The 15477-nt window shown below is 32.7% G+C and overlaps 1 protein-coding gene across 6 annotated transcripts; it reads right to left on the bottom strand.

Moving 5' to 3' along the window:
- Window positions 1-1350: 1350 nt before the first annotated feature.
- Window positions 1351-14180, bottom strand: LOC137816277 (RAD3-like DNA-binding helicase protein). Of its 6 annotated transcripts, none has more exons than XM_090304085.1 (29): window positions 13784-14179; window positions 13625-13703; window positions 13324-13399; window positions 12805-12869; window positions 12671-12715; window positions 12478-12578; window positions 12239-12380; window positions 11944-12005; window positions 11763-11836; window positions 11601-11671; window positions 10859-10946; window positions 10713-10785; window positions 10517-10612; window positions 9901-10009; window positions 8766-8859; window positions 8600-8683; window positions 8359-8515; window positions 7611-7807; window positions 6539-6583; window positions 6118-6146; window positions 5906-6027; window positions 5781-5828; window positions 5127-5255; window positions 4751-5034; window positions 3124-4015; window positions 2903-2974; window positions 2503-2622; window positions 2288-2418; window positions 1351-1767 (listed from the first exon to the last, which is right to left on the bottom strand). In XM_090304085.1, the coding sequence occupies exons 1-23, from the start codon at window positions 14118-14120 to the stop codon at window positions 5248-5250; spliced, it is 2202 nt and encodes a 733-aa protein (XP_090160211.1). In that variant the 5' UTR covers window positions 14121-14179; the 3' UTR covers window positions 1351-1767; window positions 2288-2418; window positions 2503-2622; window positions 2903-2974; window positions 3124-4015; window positions 4751-5034; window positions 5127-5247. The 6 variants fall into 6 exon arrangements, with proteins under 6 accessions (XP_090160211.1, XP_090160165.1, XP_090160151.1 ...); XM_090304039.1 differs by having other exon boundaries at window positions 2256-2418; window positions 5127-5251; window positions 13784-14173; XM_090304025.1 differs by having other exon boundaries at window positions 5127-5251; window positions 13784-14173.
- Between the last annotated feature and the right edge of the window lie 1297 nt (window positions 14181-15477).

Here is a 15477-nt window from a genome sequence, read left to right as displayed (position 1 = left end):
AAGGATAAAAAAAAATTATCTAAAAGTCATTAATATACTTCAACTCTGTCAATAATGTATTTAGAAAAGCTACAAAATCTTAAAAATTTAAAAGATTTTATTAGTTTGAAAAACATATTTTACCCATTTTTCTTTTGTCTTGTATGAAAGCTAAGACAAAGTATTTACAATTTCTATGAAAGCTAAGACAAAGTATATACAATTTCTATGAAAGCTAAGACAAAGTATATACAAAATGTCGAATCATTTTGCATTTTCATTGCTTAAATTTAGGAAGAACGCAAAATTATTACCTAATCAAAAGTGTAACCCTTCTCTCTAATTTAGTCATATATGAAGTGGTAAAACCAATTTAGTTAAATAGTGTCCAATATATAAAAAATGTTGTTCTATAAAAATCAGCACAAACATACTCAAATGCAACACGATCGTGCTCATTCTAATACCATAAATTTGTTTCACTGAATACTTTATATTTACTCTTACATTTATATTTTGAATAACTGAATGAGAACCTCAAAATTATAAGACATTCAAATTAATGACTATTATTTAATTGTTATGGTTAATCATTTTTTAATCAATACTCAGGAAAAAAATAATTTTAAAGTTAGAAGAATGGTTATAATATAGCCTCTTTACATCCTAGCATCCTTGTAGTATCATTTAGGTACTTCAGCATATTAGAACAGTCATTAATTACCTACTTTACTTTGGAGCTTGGAGTTCACTTGAAACTAGTCTAAATGCTCCTCATCGAATTGATGTTGATTTTCCCGATCTTGGATTGTTGGCAAATTCTTCCTTATTGCACTCGATAACCTTTTAAATTTATAAAATTATCCTTCATTCCAAAATCGAAATTTGGAATTCAAAAAGTACGTTCTAAAAATAATAAATTATAAAATAAAAATATATTTTAAAAAAAATCCAAAAAAAAAAAAATCGATAATTTCGATAATTCAAATCTAAAAATATGTTCCAAAAAAACCAAAATATATTTTGATCTAACACTCGTTTTATTTGAGAACGAATTTATCATTTTATATAAATTTGATCAAAAAGTAATTACCTTACCCATTATCCTTAAAGTTCATTATTCCTTTAGGACCTGAACTGAAACTACTTGTCCAACACGGTTATCTTTTGAATGTAGGTATGGCCTGATGTAAGTATAGAGGACCATTACTCTGGTAATTATATCTAGATGATTATGTTGTCCTGGCAAAATATTTTTTGGTTTTATTAAGAATTTGAATTATGTTGGTTCTTAGTTTGTAAAACCAAGAGGAGGAAGCCTTGGTGATATTGAACTTGCATTTAAAGGGTATTATGATTCAATTCATCATGGCAAGGAAGAGAATTATTCCGAATTTATCTAAATCATGTTCATATAGATTCTCTACATAATTCTAAGAAAAGATGAGCATCTCTTGGTGTTGTAGATGCTAAAACATACACACTGCAATTAAATATTCGAACATAGTTCCACGTACAGACAGGATGGTATTGTTGGAAATGCTTTACAGAAGAACTCAACATACGTAACTTGAAATCATCTTCCAGAATTTACAAAAGGGAAAGCAATTTTTTGTAACTTGCTGTACAGAAGCACCACACTACAATTCGGGTCATTGTTATCGTGGCGGCAACTCTGAGATATTCCGATACTACCAACACACTAGTTCCTACTTAGTGTCATTGTAATTTGCGGGTAGTGAGCGATGGCGGCAGACTTTGAAGACCGGAAAATATTACCAATTAATCCTGGAAGTAATGAAACCACCATCAATAAAAGTATTTCGTGCTAAAAACAATACAGAGATAGAAAATTAGCTCAATCAGCACCTACCTATAGCAAAAGAACTACTTATATAAATTGTAGATACTTCAACATGCTGAAGAAAAAAATTGAAAAAACTACTGATTGGGATCAATTAAGTATTTGATTCTAAAATGTTAGTGGGGGAGAAATGAAAGGTCCAGAATGACTGGTTTCCCAACTTTTGGTATCTACTCATTTAAATGCAAAAGAATGATGATATAAGAAAAAAATTTGGTTTCAGCTATGCTTTTGACAGTAATCATTCTGTGTATGCGGTGCATGTTTTCAGCACCGCTTAGATTGTCTATATAATCAATGTATTGACTGTTTTTGAGTAATAAGAATATACACTATTTCTCAATTATTTCTTCTGTGAATTCTATCAAATAAGAAACATATAAAAATATATTCACGTAGTAAATTTAATTACATTAAATGTGATTGATGTCAACCAAAACATACTCTTTGATTCAATTTTTGAAAAACCAGCGTACTCATGTCAAATTGTGTGCTTAACACGGTTACCAAAACTGCGTCACAGATCCAATCTTTCAGCTTTGGTTTGCTGCACAGCTCAAGCCTCTTAGACTTTGCTGCATTATTTTCAAACAAGACAGCTCTAAGACAAAAGTACACTTTTCAACAAAAAATGCTTGAAGCATTACTTGAATTCTTACCTTTGATTTTCTAGTCTTCCAGACTTCTGCATTCCCTGGCCGGGGAAGATAAGAATATTTTTCAATCAAATTTAACACGGTAATTTTATCCTCGTCAGAGTCATTAACTGGCGACAGATCCTGTAGCAATTTAGGAGATGTTTTAATAAATATAGCTTGTTTATAAATTTTAGTTCAACATGCATGAAGAACAATTTCAAAAGTACACACAAAAGATAGTGTTTGGGGAAGTTTTAAATTTCAGTTTTATATATTTTTCCCGTCATAAAACATTTGCTTTTGGTATTATGCTAGAAAACAGAGTGTCACTGTCACGAAAAAAGCAAAAATTTTAAAAAAAAATATTTAACAGGTGTTTGCTTCATGGAAAAGACTAACAAGCCATATGACTTAATCTTACCCCTTTTCCTGAAGCAATGTTCCCTGATTCCTCACTGCTCTTCACTTCCAATGAATCAAAGTAAAACAATATCTGGAGAAGAAATGTCAGAAAAAAATACAAAGAAAACTAGCAGAGAAAATTGACACAGCTGGAACTGGAACAGCATGTACAATGCAAATAAGGATGTTAATATTCATGCATAAATGAAACAAGGTTGCCTGACCCTGGTGGAAAGTTACCTTGTCAAGTAACTGAACATTTGATGAGTCGGTAGCCATGATTTGAACTCCGAGCAAATTGCTGACATTACTGCAAAAGGGACAGAAAATAGTGCTGAAAACACACCCATCTTCTGGACACCAAATACTGTGTTCCGGTGCGCTTTTGGGTATTCTATTGCAAATTCGTTGATCAACAAATGCAGAATCAGTCATGATAACTGGGATACTCTTTGAAGTATCAGTAGTGCAAGTTTTCAGCCGCTGTTTCAAAAGGGATCTTAAATGAACTTTTGATGATGAAATCAACGAGCACGTAAGATATAGGCGGTTCTCAGGTCGGCCCAATGGACTTTTGCAGAGTGAACAAAGTATCAATAATCTTTGGTCTAGTGGAGGGGCAATTGGTGAACATGAACCGGGTATATTGTTTGTCAGTAATGGTGGAGAATTTGACTTCAAATTCCTCTCCAAATCATATTCACTTCCATGAGTTATCTCTCTAACAACTACAGCGCTCTTTCTGTACCGCGTAAGAGGAGGACTGGCACAAGGTGCAATAAAGTTTTCTTCTTCAACAAGGTTTATATACGGTGTGGCCCTCATCCTTTTATGATGGTAAGAATTAACACTTTCCATTTCTGGAATATCATTTGTAATTACATTCTTTTTAGGAGTAATTGTAATTGAAGACTGGGCCCTTGAAGAATTGTTGCTTCCATTAGTTGAAGACATTGAAAGACTTGACAAGTGATCTGGAATTTGAGCTGGGGCCTCAATTATGAAGGAACCAGAGTTGTCATCCTTGGAGTAATGAGGGCTACCGGGATCATAGTCAACATCTATACAAGGGGTTTCCTTGACAATGGAAGTTTCCTCGTGCATTATTGCAGCAGATGATTCGATAGTGAACCTGCAAGAATTACATTTTTTTCAACAAGTAACTACACTGAGGTTGCTTCATAATGTAAAAATAATTGAAAATTATATTTATGTTTAGAGATTGCTATTTTATGGCAAGAAATGAATGCCCAGATGTATCTGACGCTGAAGATATTAAGGTGATCCTGTATTACAGAATTGAAAACCCTGAATGAACCCACCCAAAACAAAATAGAAAGATGTTCAAGCATAAGGGAAAGGCTTATTTAAATTATCTACTTTTAGATTGCTACATATGCAGGAAGATTAGCTGACATGACGAAAGGCAAATGTTATTTGTTAAATAAACAATCACAGAATCAGCTGTGTTCTGCATTTCCTTTTTTAAAAAAAAAAACTCATGCTAGACATCATTATGAATTTTGACATCTACTCAAAATGCACTCATTACATGAAAAATAACATAAAAAGAAAATAAAGGAATACTGAACCTGGGAACCAAACCAAAACATATCATAAAAGATAACATAAAAGAGAAAAGAAATGAAAACATGGGAGGCCAAACCAAAATATGTAAGAAAAAGAACACAACCTAAACACGGAATAAAGGAAATTAATATCCATGAAATTTGATTTTGGAGGTCAAAGAAGGATTTAACTGTCCCAATTCTTCAAAATCAGATGTGTTTATCGTTAAGTTTAGACGTTTAGTTACTAAAAAATAAAAATTATACAAATTACAACAAAATGATGGAAATAGAGATACCTTGGGTCTGTCTTAGTAAAGTACTGTGGGAGATATTTACAACTGTAAGTGTCACTATTGTTTTGAGCTGATGGCTGACACTTGACAAGATCTTGAGAGGTTAGGGCCGTAGAAGAAATGCTATTCTTGATCATTGTTGTTTCTTTCCCGCCTCCATTATCAGACCTTTTCAGCTTCTGATTTTTTTTTCTTGTAGAACCTGCATTCTGATCCTTCTTATGGACATCATCCCCATTTATATCCAAACTCTGTGTGGCATGCACTGTATTTATGCCATAATGTTCCTGCAGCAAGTTGACCATGCATTAGTAATCTTTTTTCCACTAAACCTCGAAGGAGATCGAGGTAGATTATAATAAACTAACATGCAATGTACCTTCACATTCTCAAAGAAAGATTTTAATCCCTTCAATGACAAATCAAAGCTGTCATATACTTTCAACGGTCTTCTTAGCCACTTTGAAATGAATGCCCTATTTCTTTCTTCTTGAAAACGTTCATCTAACTCCATAAGAATAATTGCACCAATTATGATAGAAAATCAGGTTGGAAGTGTAGAGTTGATAGTTATAAAAAGAACAATGTTAACATAAACCCTAATCCAATAATAAACTGCCTAGCAATCCAGAACACAATTGGAAAACACCAGATTATTATAGTCTAAAAAAATAGGTAGCTCATAATAAAACAGAACTGCCTGGTTTTATGGTTGCCAGATGGGAATAACTGTGATGACTCATGATAAGTTTTACATTCCATAGGAAAATCTTTTCCAATGCTAGCATCTACCAGCATTCAAAGCAAGCTTAAAGGATTAGTTCCAAACCAACTCATGAAAAAGACAATAGCTTTAAAGCTGTAAACTCTTGCACATCAACCATCAGTGTAATATTTTGCATACTCTGGAAAACCGAATAAACTCCACCCTCCCCCTTTCAAATATAAAACTCAGTTTTTTTAAATTCTAAATCTAAAAGGAGAAGAACAACGTATAAAGAGGAAGAGAACCAAAGTAGAACGCAGTTCATACCCAATAGGATAATTGCTCCATAATCAAATTTATGACGTATACAGCGCCCTACAGAAAATAAAAGGAAATCAGAATAAAAATTTGAAAAACAATCAGCTTTGGGTTTAAATGGACTTAAGCCTTACCAGATGCTTGATTTAAAGCTCGGAATGCTTGGTGGCAGTACCATTCATTTCCACTCAATAGATTTTTGACTGATTTGTAGGTGTCATTATATTTCTTCTTCAGTGCAACTTGAATATCATTTCTGATAGTTTAATAAATCAGGTAATCAGAAAATTTTATTCCCGTAGCATGATTCCTTCAAAACTAATAGGAGAAAAGAAAGGAGTCTTACATATTTGGAAATGGAATACCAACAATGATCTAGGATTGTGAAGGACGTACAATCTATAGTTAACATTTACATTGGTTATTAGACGTTGGAATGTCTGTGTGATCAAAGTCATTGTAACTAAAGGCTACCTTTTTTTTTTTTGGTAAGCAAAGAATGAAATAAAATTAAGGGGATACAAAGGGGTATCCCAACCCTTTTACACTTACCATAACATATTAAGAAAACCAAAGTAAAGAGCACCCAAACTAAAGGCTACCTTGAAGCTGTTAAATTTCACAATCATATTTTTTAATCTTTATCTTGATAATCTGAGAGCATACCTACTTTCAATTCTCACAAAATATATCATAGCCACATCGTAGATAAGATCTCCTCCCCACAGAATGATGAAACAGTCAATTATAATTAGAAATAAGGATACAACTACTCTAGCTTTATCATCGGAGAAATCAATTCCTTCAGAAACCTGCAACATAAGCTTATAATTATGAGGTCACATACACAAATAACTATGCTAAAGGAAAATTGAATTCTTGTATCTTAAGGCAGTTATCATCTACACAGATTAAAACATTTTAAATAACAGCAATGCTATAAAATATAAGAAATATCTAAAGATGTTATCTGTACATTTTACAGTATCTTAGACAATCTCTTGAGATGTATTCTACTTTTATATTTTTTATTTGCTTCCTTATTTAATTACGATCTTTATAATTACAGGAATGTCTTATTAGAATGATATTTAGTAGAATATGATTTATGGCCATATCATTTCATGTATTTATTGTCATCAACTTAGATAAAATGAACTTTGTTGTGTAGCCTGAATACACTATTTTCAGCATCCTTTCCATTCTTTTTCTCTTTCAACGTGGTATGGTAGAGCCTCTACCAATCTTGGTAAATCACCTATTCTAACAGGATAGCCTTTTCTGGTAGATATCTGTGGAGGGAGGTATTAAGAAGTCTCACATCACCTACTCAATTCTTAAGGTGCTACTCATATACATGTTGAACAACTTTACTTGAAGCCAATTGGTTTTATGATGAAATCTAACACAACTAATTGTTTATTTACACTCCCTAATTACTTATAATGTCATTTCCAAATTGAACTTAATGAAATGTAAACACACGAATTAAAATATAATCAATTAAATTACAAAAGAGACATAGAAGAACTATCATTGTAAGCTTGTTGGTGATGGGCAAGGATTGAATTGTAATATAGAAAGATTATAAATCCAAGGCAAACAAAGTTAGCTTATTACCACAAAATTTGGTTGGAGGAAAATTAACTCTTAGGAAGTTCTATAATGGTAAAACTGTAGTTCCTGGTAGTATTTTGTTGATGTTTTGAATGTAAGAGAACAAGGTACATATGGCTTAATAAACCATTTAATGAAATTTTGGAATATAAGAAAATGCCAAATGTTACCAGAAAAAAGCAGCATCTAAAATAATTAGATAATAGTAAAATTCTGACACACCTTTCCTCGGCAAACACCAAGTAAAGCTGCTCCTCCTTTCCTAGAATTCTGTAGGGAATCAACTGCGTGAACATGATTTAGATCTATTGTCTTAATCCTTCTTTTCCTTCCCCGCGCAGGTCTTTTTTCATGATGAATTGAATCATAATACCCCTTTAATGCAAGTTCAAAATCATCTTGGCTTCCTCCTCTTGGTTCTACAAATCAACCACAAACATAATTCAAATTCTTAATACAATCAAAAAAATTGCAAGGACAACAAAGTCATCTTTAGATAATGTTAGAGATATCATTTATTATTTGATTACAAACAAGGAGATAAGATCAAATATTTCCCATTATTATTAGATATATAAATAAGAGATCACACAATTACAAGTAATCAGATTTCTAATATTATATTACTTCAACGGTAGTGTTAGAAATATGATTTGATTACATTAAATACGAAGATATGATATGATTTGATAAGAAATTATCTTATCAAATATTTCTTATTATGTTAGGTATTGATTTTGTTCCTTATTACTTTATCTTTTCTTCATTATAAATAAGAGTACCCATGTATATTCATCACACATTTACAAGTAATGCTTTCCATAGATATAAATACAAGAGTAATGTCATCTCTACTTAAACATTTGCACTTAGCAGAAAAAAAAAGATAGCAAAAGGTAAAAGCAAACATATCAAGAGAAACTCATCTTGATCATGCACAATAGGCATTTGGAAAATAAGGATAACCCACCGACAAAAAGAGGCTTTTCTGCATTTAGTCTAGACCATTGACCTGTTTCAGACCAACGGTTGCGTAATTTGTCCATCAATTTATAACTTGGAAAGAACACAAGGCATCCACCTGGAACAATCTTGAAGATTTCCTCTAAAGATTTTCCAACTGCATCCTAAATCATAGCTTACTATAACCAGACGTATTCTAAATGCAGGAATAACACATGTGCTGAAAAATATGAGTAGGGAAAGCATACCTGGAATGCATATCCATCTGCAGTTTTATAACTTGCATTCAAAGGATAATTGCCAGGACCAGTGGAGATTACAGCCGGCCACACCTACACTCAAGAGGTTATAAGTTATAACTTGTTGAACAAACACTTATAGGGATAAAAGGACAAGTGGAGAAGTAGTCAAGACCTGTGAGTCAACATCAATTACATGAGGAGCTTCTAGACTAGTTTCAAAATGAACTCCAAGCTCAGAAGTAAAGGATGCCATTGGTGACAGTGTTCTGAAACACCAAAATAAGTATGTAAATAATACTACAAGGATGTGAGGAAGTTTAGATGCAATGAGAACAAAGCTCATTTCTCAACAATTCTTGGTCCCCACATGCAGAGTGTCATGGAAATTAAAAATAAGAACTGCAGACTCCCCCTCATTTTAGCAATAAAAACTTGTACGACATTGACACACATACATATAATTATGAATTATTAGGTGAAAGTTTATGATAAGTACCCAAGAACTTGGAACCCACACTCAAAAGCTAACTATTATGTAGAGAGAAGCAAATACCTAAATACTCCATCAAACATCCCACATTAATTAATGTGGAATTTAGGCACACCATTAAATTCAAGTCCTTATCAGTTACCTTTAATAAGAATGGTTATGGTAGCAATGCCTCTATTGAACTGTATTTCAACAAAAAAAAATTACAAAATATAACAGTGAAAAGGCTATTTCTATAACCCAGACATATATTTGGACATATCTACAGTACAGACATTATAATGAAATGTGAAGAACTGAATAGGAGGGAACTTGACAAAGCACAGAGTTTTTCAAATAAGATGCCAAGTTAATTTAGGAGATTTTAACATAACATTTGAGACATGAATACATCACTGGAATAAGGAACATGTATTCCAACAGAGATGCTTCTAAGAAAATTAGTCTGGAAATTCATGTTAATTCTGCCAAAAACTAAAAAAAAAAGGACTGGGTCACTGCGTCCCACCCATATCCAAAAGAATACAGGCCCGGTCATAACTATATGCTTATATGAAATCAGGCTTAAAAGACCCGCTTTTCCCTGCCTTAAATCATCAGTCTAGATGATGAGGTCAGACTATAAAATCCCAACCAGCCCACTTGCTCTTCCGTAGACCCCAGACTCTGGAAATTGCACTGATTAATAGGCACGCACTGTTCGGAAATACATTTTGAGATGCATTTTTTAATCAGGTGAAAAAAATACAAAAAAAAATCTGTCATGAACAAGTATAAACCAGGCCTTCGTTGGTCATTAGCTACACATTATGCTTACCCTGAAGTCAAGATGATTGATAAAGAAAGATCAGCAACATCTCTAAACACAACCGCTGGATTCAAACACCATAAACTAAAAGCGCACGTCCAGTTTCCAGTAGCTCTTCCTGGCAGAACAGTTGAAAGTTAATTGTAGTAATGCAGTGACAACTCCAGCATGAACATAAAATATATAGTTATATACTACCTATTGGAACCTTTTATAATGTCATTGATTAATTGACCTGTAATTGGTCGCCCAATCTTACAGGGAAAAGGATCCTCATTTATCTTCAGTTCACAAAATAAATACACACTATCTTGTATCTCATTTCATGTCTCCTTACTGAAAACAGTAACAATCTGTAGCACTCCAACACCAACCATTTATCCAAAAATTTAAAACAATTTAATCTTTCATGTTTAAGGTAAATTTTTAAATTGTTTTCTCCGCATAAACAATTTTAATTTGTTCATTTAGATTCTATAATATTTCAAATTAGAGACTCCAAAAAATTCAATTATATAACCAAAAGGTTTCCAAACCATTTCCCATTCGCTTGTGTATGGATAGCAACCATGCCATTCACAGTTCTACTGCATATTATTGTTACTGTAAAATGGGAACCACTTACCAGTATCTTTTCTAACACGTCGCTGAAGAGCAAGCTGGTAATCCAACATGTGAGATCCATTTCTTGAGAAGAAATAAGTTAGAGACGAGAATAAGCCTGAAATGAGATCAATATATATCATTGGTAGGCACGAATATTTTGAGCTAAGTCGATAACTGAATACAGTTCCACAAATATTAAAACCATAACTCCAAACCTTCCAATGTTATCACTGCCGTGCCACTTATATGCGGTTCATTTGTCTCCAAGTCTGTAGCAACTTTGATTGCCTTGAACAAATTATCAAGTTGATGAATAGCATGCAATCATAAGAATAAATACAAATGCCAACAAATTAGATACCTTGGTAGCACATTCTAGCAAGATAGGGAAACACTGCTTCGAAATATTTGCTTCTTCAAGCTCTCCTAAAGCATTATCACCAGTCCAACTATACAAATAGGAAGCTTATGTTATTAAATCCCAGATTAGTTCACAAGTTATGGGTTTTATTGAGGCTCTAGCCAACAAAGGACGCAACAGTTAAATAATTTTTAAAAATATCAATTCAATTCAACTGCAACATAGGAAAAATAATATAACCACAAAAAGTTCATAGAGCTTAAAGCAACACTTCAGCTCTCCACTAGTAGATGTCATACGTGAATGGAGGCAATCAACCAGAATTTTCAAAGTTGACGAGATAGAAGACCAATTCTTATTAACACGTGAAATGGGTTCAAAAGAATGAAAAAAAAAAATAATAGATAATCTCCTGATCAGAATAAAAAAATGAAGATTCACTATGGAAAAAAAAAGTTCATGTACCTTATTAAGAGTAGAAATTATGTAACATGCAACAAGATTACAGTTAACAGCATTATCCCAACCCAAGTAGAGTCTCCCTTTACCAATACCCGTTGATTCAGTGTGATTATTGAAATCCCAATCAACTACCAGTCGCATATCACTCTATAAAGCATGCTTATATCAAATCAAAAGCATAACAATTTTAGAACCTCGACAATCAAATTACAAAGCAAAAACTGTATTCACAAACTAATAATAAATAGGGGTATACAAAATGGCAAAATCCTTAACTTACCACGATACATAGTGGTGAAAATCACGTTTTTCAAGCTTATGTTTCTTCTGTTCCATCCAACTAGTAAGGCCCTACACAAATACAGCACACGTTGAAGATATACAGTCAGTGAGGATAAATTTATAAGTCAAACATTTCAAACCCAATATCTAATCCTATTACCTGTGTCATTTCATATAGCGGTTGGTAAATTGCAGCATTGATTGAGCAAAGTTGCTGGAGTTCCATTTGTAGTTCTTTCAAAGGTATGATCATTTAGTTAAGCATCATTAGTAGTGACCATCAAAGTAAGCCTCAATTATTAGTGACAATGAAAATAAAAGAGTAAGGTTTCATAGCATACTATCCAAAACATCCTCTTCAATATCCACACTTCCTGCATCACGAGCAATGTCCTCTATATTGCTGCAGAGTGCAAGTATGTGAGGACCATTTCATGGAGAAAAACAGGATTATATTACAACCAAATTATACAAATTTGTCTTTCAACTGTACATTTACAATACAACAGATGATAGACAACTAGAATCTATGTACTATCTTAAAAAATAAAATAAAGCCAGCTCAATTTAACTGGACTCGTAGAACTGTCTGATTGATCTGGCAACCAAATAGAAAGAAAGAGAACAGCAACTCACTGAGCTTCATCAAGAATCACTATGGCTCCTTTGATATCCACATCCATTGCTGCCCGGATGACTGGATTAATGATGTAGTTATATGGACAAAATACCAGCTGTGCATCATCTGACATAGAACGAGCAGCATAATAAGAGCACCCTGAAAGTGGAGACAGCAGAAGAGTTGTACATTACAAAGCTTGCCATAGACATGTAAAGAAATAAATAAAATACCAAAATAACAGAAAAAGTCAAACCTTTGACCAATTGTCCTACTTTTACAATATCTTCTATGTCATGCACTTCATTGCATCCTCCTTTCTGAAGGGATGGATGACCTTTGACTTTATGAGCATTTCTACATGGATTGTAAGTTTCTCATTTAAGTTACTTCAAGAAGAGCAACATAAAAGATAGAGAGGAAGCATGCCTGGATGAGCATACACTCACTTGAATTCTGGACACCCTGTTGCCTGATCTTTCAATAATAGTTTACTGACAAAATTTTATGAAAAACATCAGTGTGAAGATTGAATAGAGAAAAGAGACTCTCATAGAGTAAAAAATGTCAAGGTAAAAAGCACCATTCTTCATTGATATTCTCTTTGCCAATTATATTTTTATTTGTGCAGTAATGTTTCCGCGACGCCTGGCAAAATAAGTGAGGGAAAATATTCAAATCCACGTGCCTTCGCTGAATGTAACATCTTTTTGCATATCGTGAAAATGCATACTTTTTACTAAAACCTTTGCTAAATTGAAATCTTTATCATAGAAGTTGGGTATTGATTAGTATCTCATCAGCAATGTTTCAAAACAAACATAAGTATGCTTCACAAACAAAAAGAAAAGCTTATTATGAAATATTAAAAAATTATTAGAAAAATAACAAAGGAAATTAAAAATGCTTCAGTCTGGAGAAATGCTGAATAATAAAATTCTTCAGAATGATATCAAAAAGATATGATGTTTTGCGTTAGCTCCATTAATGTAGGTTAAAAACGCAAAACAAAAGGTGAATTACTTAGGAGAAAAGATGTCAACAAAATTGAACGAGTTAAGATAAATAAATAAAAGCTAAATAATAAATGGATTCAACCTACCAACACAGCCATTGGTACCCTGTATGCAGTTTTACGCAATTCGTGAACCACTTGAGAAATCTGTGAGTGCGTTCTCCTTGTACAATAGAACAAAAAATTAGCCAGTTAAGTGATGATACCTGTGTGACGTGGAAACTCTGGAATGGAACCATCCAATCTAATCTAAACATGTCTGAAATATATAGCAATGCTGGTTGATTGAAACTAAGATAATAATTAAAGAAAAAAATAATAATTTTATAAATGAGTTACTAATGCAACAAGCAAAAGGGGATCAAATGATAGAGTTAAAAAAACATACGAAGCATAATAAATAGTCGGTGCTTCCTTTTTCTTCTGCTTCTTATTGTTGGCCTCAGTTTGCGTACGGTCCGGGTTTTCTGGTGATAAGGAGAATTTGGTGAGGAGAACGAAAAATAAACAAAAGAAATACGGCCATTAGAATAGGTAATTGGCACACCAGAAGATGGTGAAATATCCTCGAGAACAAATCCGCCGCCATAAGCCAGAGGATCGGTGGTTGCCTCCGGCGCGGGCTTGAGGTGGTCTTGTTTAGATTTATAGTGGTGCTGCCAAGCGAGAGATGAACAAAGAAGCGAAAGGGACTTGCCGGTGCCGGTTGGAGACTCGAGCAACGCGTGACAGTGGCCTTCTCTCTGAGCTTGATTGAGGGTAGAGATTACTCTACCCATAAACGCAAACTGAGACCCATATGGTTGGTAAGGAAATTCTACTTCCAGACCTCCGATGTGGTAAACATTTTTAGATTTAGGGTTAGGGTTTGTTGCAGAGACCATTTTTTTTCTTTGTCATTCACTTCAGATTTCACGATATGAGACGAGATGTTTGTATTGCCTCTCTACTTCTGGACTGTTTAAGTTTAGGCGGGAAACAGGTTTCAGTCTTTGGCGGGAAATAGGTTCAGCATTAGGCAGCTAAGTTCATGGTTTAGAAAATATTAGTTCTTTTATTTTCTAGGCTTTGTTTCTATTAAGGAAAAGCGGAATAATTCAATGGAGATGAAAGTGAGATTATCTTGATTAAAGAAAAAAAAGTAAAAATAAAAAAAAAAAGTTTATGATAGATATGATTAATAATTTTTCTTAAGAAAATAATTTTGTTTTTGTAGTTAAAATAAATGTAATTTACTTATTTTTATATGAAAATCGTATGTGATTAAAATATATAATCTAAAAATTCAATTGAAAAAAAAATACAAAATATTTGACAATACATGTAAAATTGTTGAAAATATATTTGGAAAAAATTAAATAATATTAACATATTTATAATTATAAAAGATTTAAGTGAAATTTGTAAATATGGTCAAACTTTATAAAATAAACTGAAATTATAATTAAAATTATAACACAGTCAAATACAATAAAATGGACAAAAATAGTTAAATTACAATAATTAGACAGGGAAAAAAAATAATCATGCTTTCATAGCTATCATTCGAGAAAGTTATAAAAGTCATAAAGCATTTGTTATAGTGGTCAATTCTTTGATGAATCTTTTAAAAACTTTTTTTCACATTGATGTTTAAAATATTTAATTATTATTATTACTTCCAAATAACCTCCTAAATTTATGAAAACATTTGACTATAATGGGGGATTGGGGGTTGAAATGCAATGTCTTCAACATGGTCGTTCGGTACTTGGGAATCTTGCTCATCATTATAGTTCATCCTACATATTGTCAAACGTTGTTCACTTGAAAGATATTCAACTTGTTAAAGATTTTTTGTCCAAAATAGTGTGATCAGGTTAGTTCCAAAAGCATCGATGAATAAGTTCATGACATAGTGAGTAATGATCCGTGTAATTTTAATGTCTAATGGAAAATACATGTTGTTGTCTCTATATTTGATCATTTGTTGCATGATGTAATAAGATCAATTAATCACTATATTGTTTTTTATGGTTCGTAACATAAAAATGTCTTCATGCAATAATTGAACAAAATTGTTGGTTTGCGGACTCAATATGTGCACGAACGCACAATGTAATAGTTTGTCATTAATATTCAAACTACCTACGTTCCTTATATTTCGACCGCACATTTCTCATCTAATCATGAAACTCAATGTCATATCACGATCGTATATGAGCGTGTGATTTTAATCTTATTCTTATTAACCTTAGTACG

This window comes from Phaseolus vulgaris, chromosome 1 (assembly GCF_051622355.1).
Source record: "Phaseolus vulgaris cultivar YP4 chromosome 1, ASM5162235v1, whole genome shotgun sequence".
Taxonomy (NCBI): Eukaryota; Viridiplantae; Streptophyta; class Magnoliopsida; order Fabales; family Fabaceae; genus Phaseolus; species Phaseolus vulgaris.
The sequence above is the reverse complement of the archived record's forward strand: the minus strand, read 5'-3'. Positions and strand labels throughout refer to the sequence as shown.

Coding starts and splice junctions, on each gene's coding strand:
- LOC137816277 (XM_090304039.1), bottom strand. CDS start 14,120: ATGGTCTCTGCAACAAACCCTAACCCTAAATCTAAAAATGTTTACCAC. Junction 13,704..13,783: donor GGATATTTCACCATCTTCTG/GTGTGCCAATTA, acceptor CCTTATCACCAG/AAAACCCGGACCGTACGCAA. Junction 10,786..10,858: donor TGCTAGAATGTGCTACCAAG/GTATCTAATTTG, acceptor AATTTGTTCAAG/GCAATCAAAGTTGCTACAGA.